The 10,392-nt window shown below is 37.8% G+C and overlaps 1 protein-coding gene across 8 annotated transcripts in view; it reads right to left on the bottom strand.

Annotated features, from left to right (window-relative positions):
- MAP3K7 (mitogen-activated protein kinase kinase kinase 7) overlaps positions 1-10,392 on the bottom strand; it is a 93,869-nt gene that overhangs the window by 40,314 nt on the left and 43,163 nt on the right. For 7 of the 8 annotated variants that reach the window (XM_004388412.2, XM_023742477.1, XM_023742476.1 and 4 more), the window contains exons 10-12: positions 8,653-8,783; positions 8,001-8,130; positions 4,904-4,984 (exon numbers count right to left, since the gene is read on the bottom strand). In XM_004388412.2, coding sequence (XP_004388469.1) covers positions 4,904-4,984; positions 8,001-8,130; positions 8,653-8,783 — 342 coding nt within the window. The remainder of the gene's footprint in view (positions 1-4,903; positions 4,985-8,000; positions 8,131-8,652; positions 8,784-10,392) is intronic. The other variant, XM_004388413.2, reaches the window with a different exon arrangement.

The following is a 10,392-nucleotide window of genomic DNA, read 5'->3' as shown; positions in this document are numbered from 1 at the left end:
AAGTTTCTAGATGTACATTCAGTGACATCGGTTACAGTTGTGCTGCTATTCTCACTATCCTTTTCCAAATTATTCCATCACCATTATCTTCAACTCACTGTCCCCTACGCTTCCCATCAAATCTTTTGAGTTGCTGTTGTCAATTTGATCTCACATAGATAATTCTTTTTTTTTTTTGGTACCTTAGATGAAGGTTTGCAGAACAGTTTTGCACTAAACAGTTAGTACATATACTGCCCTATGACAACGGTTAACAACTCCACGACATGTCAACACTGTCCATTCTCAACCTTGGGTTCCCTATCACCAGCTTTCTTGTCCCCTCCTGCCGACTAGTCCTTGTCCCTGGACTACTGTGCCTCATTAGTCCCGTTCTGTTTTATGGGGCTGTCCAATCCCCGGCTAATGGTGAACTTCAGGAGTCACTTCATCACTGAGCTAAAAGGGTGTCCGGGGGCCATACTCTAGGGGCTTCTCCAGTCTCTGTCAGGCCAGTATATCTGGTCCTTTTTTTGTGAGTTAGAATTTTGTTCTATATCCTTTTCCAGCTCTGTCCAGGAGCCTCTATTGTGATCTCGGTCAGAGCAGTCAGTGGTGGTAGCTGGGCACCATCTAGCTGTACTGGACTCAGCCTGGTGGAGGCCGTGGTAGCTGTGGTCCATTAGTCCTTCAGACTAATCTTTTCCTTGTATCCTGTTCTCTTCATTCTCCCTTGTTCCCGAAGGGGTGAGACTAGCGGAGTATCTTAGATGGCTGCTCACAGGCTTTTAAGACCCCAGATGGTACTCACCAAGGTAGAATGTAGAACATTGTCTTTATAAACTGTGTAATGCCAATTGAGCTAGATGTTCCCCGAGACCATGGTCCCCACAGCCCTCCACACAGCAATTCAGTTCCTCAGGGAGTCTGGATGTGTCTATGGAGCTTCCACGACCTTCCTTGTACAAGCTGTGCTGGTTTCCCCAGTATTGTATACTATCTTACTCTTCACCAAAGTTACCACTTACGTACTGTCTATTTAGTTCCCCCCCCCACCCCTCCTATCCCTGGTAACCAACAAAGATTGCTTCTTTTTGTGCGTAAACTTTTACGTGAGTTTTTACAGTAGAGGTCTCTTACAATATTTGTCCTTTTGTGATTGCCTTATTTCACTCAGCATAATGTCCTCCAGTTTCATCCATGAGATGCTTCACAGATTCATCATTGGTCTTTATTACTGCATAATACTCCACTGTGTGTATGCACCAGAGTTTATCCATTCATCTGTTGATGGGCATCTAGATTGTTTCTATTTTTTTGCTACTGTGAACAGGGCTGCAATGAATATGGGTGTGCATATGTCTGTTCGTGTGACGGCTCCTATTTCTCTAGGATATATTCCTAGGAGTGGGACTGCTGGATCGTATGGTATTTCTATTTCTCTAAGGAAGCGCCATATCATTTTTTAAAAATGGTTGTAACATTTTGCATTCCCACCAGCAGTGCATAAGATTTCCAATCTCCCGGCAGCCTCTCCAACATTTGTTATTTCCAGTGTTTTTGATTTGTGCCAGTAATGCTGGGGTGAGATGGTATCTTGCTGTGGTTTTAATTTGCATTTCTCTAATGGCTAGTGATTGTGAGCATTTCCTCAAGTGTCTGTTGGCCGCTTGGATGTTTTCTTTGGGAAATGTCTGTTCATTTCCTTTGCCCACTTTTTATTGGATTATTTGTCTTTTTGTTGTAGAGGTGTTGCATTTTCTTATATACTTTAGAGATCAGACCTCTGTCTGACTTGTAATGTCCAAAGATTTTTTCCCAGTCTGTAAGTTCTCTTTTTACTCTTTTGATGACCGTGTTTAATTTTTAGAAGATCCCAGTTATCTAGCTTATCTTCTGGAGTTTGTGTGTTGTGGTTATGGTTTGTATCCTGTTAATGCTGTGCATTAGGGCCTCTAGTGTTGATCCTATTTTTTCTTCTATGAACTTTACAGTTTCTGGCTTTATATTTAAGTCTTTGATCCAAACTGAATTAGGTTTTGTGTATGGTGGGAGATACAGGTCCTGTTTCTTTCTTTAGTAGATGGATATCCAGTTCTGCCAGCACCATCTGTTAAAAAGACTATCGTTTCCCCATTAGATGAACTTTGGGCCCTTGTCGAAGATCAGGTGAGTGTAGGTGGATGGATTTACATCTGGGTTCTCAATTCTGTTCCATTGGTCAATGTATCTGTCATAGTACCAGTACCAGGCTGTTTTGACTACCGTAGCTGTATAGTAGGTTCTGAGGTCAGGTAGCATGAGTCCTCCTATTTTATTCTTTTTCTGCAATAGAGCTTTACTTATCTGGGGCTTCTTCCCTTTCCATATAATGATTAGTTTTTCCATCTCTTTGAAGAATGTTGTTGGTATTTGGATCGGGATTGCACTGTATTTGTAAATTGCTTTGGGTAGAATTGTCATTTTCACAATGTTGAGTCTGCCTATCCATGAGCATGGTATGTTTTTCCGTTTATGTAGATCACTTTGGGTTTCATGCAGTAGTGTTTTGTAGTTTTCTTTGTATAGGTCTTTTACATCCCCGGTCAGATTTATTCCTAAGTATTTTATCTTTTTAGGGGCTATTGAAAATGGTATTGTTTTCCTGATTTCCTTTTCATCATTCTCTTCATTGGTATATAGGACACCAACTGACTTTTGTATGTTTATCTTGTATCCTGCTACTCTACTGAATGTTTCTATTAGTTCCAATAGTTTTCTCATGGAGTTTTTGGGGTTTTCTATGTATAGTATCGTATCATCCGCAAACAGGGACAGTTTAACTTCTTTATTACCAGTGTGGATGCCCTTTATTTCTTTTTCTTCCCTTATTGCTCTAGCTAGGTAGAACAGTATTGACTATATTGTCGACGATAAAAAAGCTACTCCATGGATTGATAATACATATATTTGTTTTTAATGCTTAGTCATAAGACCTGGATTAAGATTATACTGATTTGCCTAAATTTTCCTGATGTCCTCAAACACTTAAGGTAATCACATCTCAGCAGTATGTAAGCTTCAGTGTTGTCATTTCTTTAGTCAGGATATTATTCCCTTACACCTAGTGCCTTTTTAGCATGGTGGTAAAATGACCGCAGGTACTTCTGTTAATTTTTAAAGCAGTCTACAACTCAATAAATTAAAATTATTATGTGGGAGGTAGGTTAACTCTTTTCTCTTGAACAGCAGTAGCAACAATGTCAGAAAATAAGATAAAGCACTTTGACAATCAGTCTCAAAATTAATTATTCTAATACAAAATAGTTTTATATAGACAAAAAAGCCCAAAGAATTGTATAATTTATATTTTTGTATCTTAGTTCCTAGCCAGTGGAGATGCTCGATAATGGTTTGTCCATTTATTTACTAGCCACAGATTTATTAAACACTATGTGTGAGGCAAGGAACCCTGGTGGTACAGTGGATAAAGCGCTAGCCGGATAACCAAAAGGTTGGCAGTATGAACCCACCAGCCACTCCACGGGAGAAAAATGTGGCAGTCTGCTTCTGTAAAGATTTACGGCTTTGGAAACCCTATGGGGCAGTTCTACTTTGTCTTATAGGATTGCTGTGAGTTGCAATCAAGTTGACGGCAGTTGTTTTTTTTTTTTGGTATGTGTGAGGCACTGAGCCAAATACTGCTGATACAATCAACAGTAAATAAGAAAGACACGGTCTCTACCCTCACAGACTTTTCAGTTTAGTAGACAAGAAAAGAAGCATTAGGTACTGAATTACAATACAACACTATGTTAAAAACCCATTGCCAGGCAAAGTACAGTGTAAAAGAATTCATCCAAATCACACTCATGAATGTGTATGGGAAAAATCGTGTATTTCCTGACCAAAATATAGAGGCAAAAGGTGGAGGAAAACCTAAAGCAGAGGGATAAATGAATGATAAACCAAAAAACCAAACCCACTGTCACTGAGACGATTCTGACTCATAAGGAGCGTATAGGACAGAGTAGAACTGCCCCAAAAAGTTTTGAAGGATCACCTGGTGGATTCAAACTGCTGATCTTTTGGTTAGCAGTTGTAGCACTTAACCACTATGCCACCAGGGTTTCCAAATAAATGATAGTTATGATAATATATATTAGCCAGTATCAAAGGTCACAAATACCATTTAAGTTTCAATAAAAAAATGATTGATTCATGTATGAAATGATCATCATTAGAAATAAAAACAGTTTATGTACTTGAGACACTGAAGTACCTACGTGTGAGTTAGATATAAAAACACTTAACAACCTCACTGTGAAAAGATTCTCTTGATAATAACTAAGAATCAGAACTGACAATTTATTTTACATGATTCTTTGGCAAGATACCCTGCAAAACATCAAATCTTACAGTTTCATTTTGTTTTTGCTTTCTAGGTTAAGGCAGAATGGTATTTAGAAACTCTATTCTCTTAACTTTACATTTTGCTTGCAATCCCAACAGAAAGAGATGGGGATGGACAGCTTATAGGGAGCCAAAAAGTAGTCACTGAAGAAGGAAAGGAGCCAAGGAAAACAAAAAAAATGTAAATAGCCTTTTCCTCTTTCTGCTGGGTGCAGAAAAGGTTTGGGTTCAGCTTATCTGCTCATTTAAAAGATGAGAGGAAGCTGGCAGAATCCTGGGCTAGCATCCTCCCTTCTGTGAAGAGGTTTACTTCCCTTCTATTTCATCCTCATTATTAGAGATTTGAGGTATTTTTTCACGGCTACTTTAGTGTAGATAAATGTATAAAATTTTAATCTGTCTCCATAATTATTGCATGCAAGGTATCTATTTTTATGTCCTATAACAATTGGAGCAAGAAGCATCGTAAAAGTACCAGGGATCATTATTCTGGTTTCACAGCTATTAGACCAGCTCAGATGGTCTATGATACCTGATATGACGATCTCAGGGACATCCAGAATGTTGCCAAATGAAGCAGTTTTACGGTGGCCCCGTTTAGGCTTGGAATAGGCTGCAAAAACACATATATACAGTATACATGCAAACAACCACAAATAGGAACACAGAAAATGACTAACTGCAAAAACAGAATAATCTTCAAATAGTTATGTTAATAACACGTCATGCAGAATAGCATGCAGAACTATCTAACTTTTCATCCATGCTTAGGCATGATTAAAAAGCAAACAATTACCAGTACAAGACATCTGACACACTAGTTTTAATTAGCAAAACAAACAAAATAAAACAAAAATGACAAAGACAAAGCTGCAGGATGATGAGGAAGCTAAATTTCAAATGTGTTCATAGGAACAATCTACCTAAGTGAAACCACTGATATACCAGGGGGGACTGGATGAAAGAGGGAAGGAAGAGAGGTGTTAAAAAGGAATAAGCTAACATTTCTGTTTTAATTACCTTATTTTACGCAAATAATGCATACTTTCTATGTCTGTTTGCCAACCACACTCCCTGCCAAGGTATTTTTGTAACTGCCCTATGTTATTTTTTTTTTTTTTTTTTACAGCAACATGTAGAAAGAAATTAGCACAGCAATGCTTACAAAAATACCTGGGGGGAAGGGGGATGGGCAGGGTTGGCAAACAAATGTAGAAAGTACACGTATTTGCTTAAAAATACAGTATACAAACACAGGAATACATATTCAAATGAGATGTTTCTTGAAGTGTGTTATAAAGTAAAATTCAGTGATTAAATGATAATTATTGAATTAAAGTGAGAAATGCTTATGCTTTCATAATTATAAATACTTACTTCTTGTAAACTGAATATTTCCTAGAGTTTTCAAAGTTAGGGTACATTCCTGCTAAACATGATTGGTGTTGAAAGGCTGGAGAGTATGAACCTTTCAGGGTAAGATACTTCAGTAAAAAATCTAGATCGTGTAAAATTCCAAGACTGCACAATAGCACTTGTTCTACACTTAAGGCAGAAAAAGAATAGGGTAATTTTAATGAGTCTGGTTATGCTTAATTTAGTGAAATATCACTTCTGTAAATAATAAACCAGTGCCTGACTAGAAAAATGATACTCAAAAAGATATAAAATTACTATGATTTTTACCATCTGCTGTAAATTTTAGGGCAGCAATCAGAGCCTGGCAGGTCTATCTTGAACGACATCCCTGAAGTAAAAAAGGTACCCCAGAGAGTGAAGGTATGGCCTGGTGTGCACCATTCATCTGACATGACACCGAGACGACCCTGTCCACAGAAATACTTGTGACTCAGGGAGAAGGACGGCTTGTTAGTGGTTGGTTCTGAAGATCCATCTGTGGGGCAAAGACTGCTAATTCCCTGCCAATCTTTATTTTTCCCTCCTTTTTTAGCAACAGAACCTTGATTTTACCTAGTTAAGAGCCAACTGATTCCCTTTGCCCTTGAAGCTATGCGTAGACAAGTGACCATATTATGTTGGCCAAAGACAGCTAGGTGGAAGTTGTTAGGTAGGACTTCTGGGAAAGCCACCCAAAAGAGCTTGGGTATGTGCCTTTTTGCCCTCCTCCTACTTCTTCCTTGGTGTTGCCTGGAATGTGGATGTGATGACTGGAACTATAGCAGCCATCCTGGAACACAAGGTAACCTTGAGGATGGAAGCTACACAACCGGGATTGTGGCACAGGGAGATAGAAGGAGCCCAGTTCCCTGATGATCATGGAGCCTACCTCCAGACTTGTTTATGTGTGAAAAATAAATCCTGTGTGTTATAGGCTCTGTTATTTTGGATATTCTGTTATATTTAACTGATTCTGATGCTACCTGATAAATTCAACAACCATGGTTAAGTTGAAGATAAGTGTAGCATGATGATCCATAGTACCACTCAGAATAGTATTATGGCAAGATTCAAGTGTAATATTTTAAAAAACAGTATTTTTAATGAGAGTTTTTTTTTATTAAAAATAGAGTGAAACTTGGAAATAACCAAGCCTGGACAACTTTTTTTCTGAAAAGAGCTCCACACAAAATGAGAACATTCTATTTAGAAAAAAAGAAAAAAAATCTAAAAAAATAACACGTGGTTAGCTAAGTTAAAATATATGTACGTAAATACGCATGGAAATATACATGTATACACATATATAGTTAAAAGACTGGAGGCAATACATAAAAATGTTAAGTGCTTATCTCTGGGTGGGATGATTACAGAAAGTTTTTGTTTGCTTGTTTACATTTCCACATATCTACACTGGAAATGCATTTATGTTTATAATCAGCTCCCCTCTACCCCCGGAAGAACATTAACACCAACAACAAAAAATCCCAAATTAAACCAGCATTACTAATATGAAACCTGTTTAGAAAAGAAGGTTAACAGTTCACTCAGGTAACAAAACATGTAATTAACTGTTTTTGTGCTGACCAGTTCTTTCAGGATTAATCATTTTAAGAACTGACAAAAACGGAACTTAAATATGAGCTTTTTCAAAATCCAATAAAATTACTATGAACTTTTATTTTACATTAAAAGAACTAACCTCAACCATCTTAACTCTCTGTGCCACTGGGAGGAAGGAGGAGCAGACAGTAAGGCCAGGACAAATTATGTTTGGATCTGGAGTACACTTTTTGGTTAATTTCAAAACAAGATATTTGCTATTATTTGAGTTCAGCACAAAATTCTAGTAGAAACGCACAAAATTCTAGTAGAATCACGCAAACTCCTCCAAAGGCAACTAACATTTTGTTTTTAGCAAAACTTTTCTCAATTAAGACTTTCAGCATACATTTGAGCTGAAAAAATTACATTTGGTAGAATCTGTGATTAGGAAGGTATATTTTATGATCCAGATAATTTTTATGAATCATACCTGGAATTATTCCATACTTGGAATTTGAGATAAACTACTGCTAGAAGCTTTAGAGTATATTGTAAACCTATTTTCTGCTTTAAAAAAGAGACACAAAAAAATCCTGATATCCTCATTACTAACATAAAAGAAACTACCACACCAGAATGAATTACATATATTTTCACCTCTACTGAGACCTTCAGTTCCTTTTTACCTGTGGCTGCAGCTATCCTTGCTTCTATTTCAGACATGTCAGCACTCATCCTCTTGCCCTCGGAGGTTGGGGGCAGGCTCTCCACACTGCTCCCACGGGAAGCTCCCAAACTTAAACGTCCAGATTCACTCTGTTAAAATTATAGGCCAATTTGAATTAATGAAGGTCTTTAGATTTAGGAATCCTGAGCAGCCTAGAAGGAGGAACATGGGATTCTTATGCATCTTGTTCTGCTCTAAAAGAAAAGGAAAGTTTGTAGGGATAGGGAGCTACAGGGTAAGGGAGTAAGCCAGTGATATTGCCATTATAAAAGGGCAACCACTAGAGTTGGGAATTAAATGCCCCAATTAGTAGTTAACCTAAATGCCTCAGGTCAGAAAAATGAAAGCACTTCTTAAAATATTTCTAAACCAATAATGGCAAAAACTAGTAAATCTGGACAGATGAAATGACACATTAAGGACAGTTCCCTTAGCTGGGTAGTTATGCAGCCAAAAAATATTCATTTTACATTTTAATCATCAACCATTAAAGCTGAGATGATCATAGGAAGGAAGTAATGAAGGATGGTGAATAACTAATTTCAGTTAGTACAATGTTATGACTACTGGCAAGGTTACCATATGATTTTACTTTTAAGAACATCACAAACCTGTTGCTTTGCCTGATTTTTCAACAATTTTGATTCTAAGCGTTTAATAGTATCATTTGTGGCCGGAACTTGCTCCATATTAGTGTCACTTTTATTACTGGTATTTGTAGAAGTGATGTCCATGAATGAACCTAGGAAAGCAGAAATATTTACTACTATAGGTTGGGAATAACACAAAATGCTTCACTCAGTGATAAACCGAAACCAAAACCATTGCCATCAAGTTGATTCTGATTTACAGTGACCCTATAGGACAGAGTAGAACTGGCCCATGGGGTTTCAAGGAGCAGCTAGTGGATTTGAGCTGCCGCCCTTTTGGTTAGCAGCCAAGCTTTTAACCACTGCGCCACCAGGGCTCCCACTCAGTGATATATAATACAAATTCCATTCTAAGTGTAGCAAGTATAAACAGAAATAAGATTTTTCAAGATACATGAGAAATTAACCATAGAAAATAACAGATTTATAAAAGCTAATGAAGATACTCAAAAAAACCCATTTTAAATTAAACTTAAAGATAGCATAAAAAGAGAGCCAAAATGCCTAAATAGTCCTCAGTCAAATAAATAACGCTGCTTTCAAGGATGAAAGGAGAGATATGAGGAAGAGGACTAGGGTATTCAATCATTCAACAAACATTTATTAAGGATGCACACTGTACGCCAGTTACTATAAAGCAGTGAATCAAACAGACAAAAGACCCTGACCTCATGGAGGTAATGTTCTAGTTGGGAAGACAGACAATAAATAAGTGGAATACATAGTATGTTACATAACCATGAAGTGTTTAAAAGAAAAAAAAAAGGGAAGGTAGAGAAAGTGTTAACAGTGGATTGTTGCTGTTTTACATAGGGTAGTCAAGGAAGGGCTCACTGAGAAGATGAAACTTCCTTCTCCAAAGGAAATGAGGCACACATCACATGGATCTCCGGGGGAAGAGCAATGCTGGCAGAGGGAACAACATGTGTACAGATGTTAAAGATGTTAAAGCCCGAGTATGTCTAGCGTGTTTCAGGAACCATGAAGCCTGTGTAGCTGCAACAGTCTAAATCCGGTGGGTGGTGGGTGAGCTGTGGTAAACAACAGTCAATGATTTGAACAGTGGAGGTGGTGAGAAGAGTTTGGATTTTGGATAGATTTTGAAAGTAGAGGTCAATAGGGTTTGTTGAGAGACATTAGAAAAAGAGATGAGTCAAGACTGACTTCAAGGTTTTTAGCCTGAGGAAGCAGAAGAACTGAGTGCTTATTGATCGAGATGGGGAAGAAGATCATGGAAGGAGTGACTTTGAAGGATGTATTGGGAGCTCAGTTTGAAAAATGTTAAGTTTGAGATATTTATTTGATGTCAAGTAGGCAGCTGGATATATGAATGTGGAGTTCAGGTCTGGGACTGGGAAAAAAATCTTCAGCAAACATATAAACCATAATAATGGATGAGATCACCGAGGAAATGAGGGTAGATAGATCAGTGAAGAGGTCAAAGGACTAAGCCCTGGGTACTCGGCATTTAGAGGTGGGGGAGATAATACATAACCGGCAAAGGAAACTGAGAACAAGGGCCAAAGATGTATGATGAAATCTAAGCTAGTAAGGTTTCCTGGTGATCAAGTGAACATAGTGCTGTAAGGTGAGAGTAATGAATTGTGTCAAATGCTATTGATAGTTAAATAAGAGGAGAACTGAAAACCACCCATTAGATTTAGTGAAGTGGAGATCACTGGTACCTTGACAAGAGCAATT

The sequence above is a fragment of the Trichechus manatus genome, unplaced genomic scaffold (assembly GCF_000243295.1).
Source record: "Trichechus manatus latirostris isolate Lorelei unplaced genomic scaffold, TriManLat1.0 scaffold00211, whole genome shotgun sequence".
Classification (NCBI taxonomy): Eukaryota; Metazoa; Chordata; class Mammalia; order Sirenia; family Trichechidae; genus Trichechus; species Trichechus manatus.
Note: the sequence above shows the minus strand (reverse complement) of the source record. Positions and strands in the feature narration are given on the sequence as shown.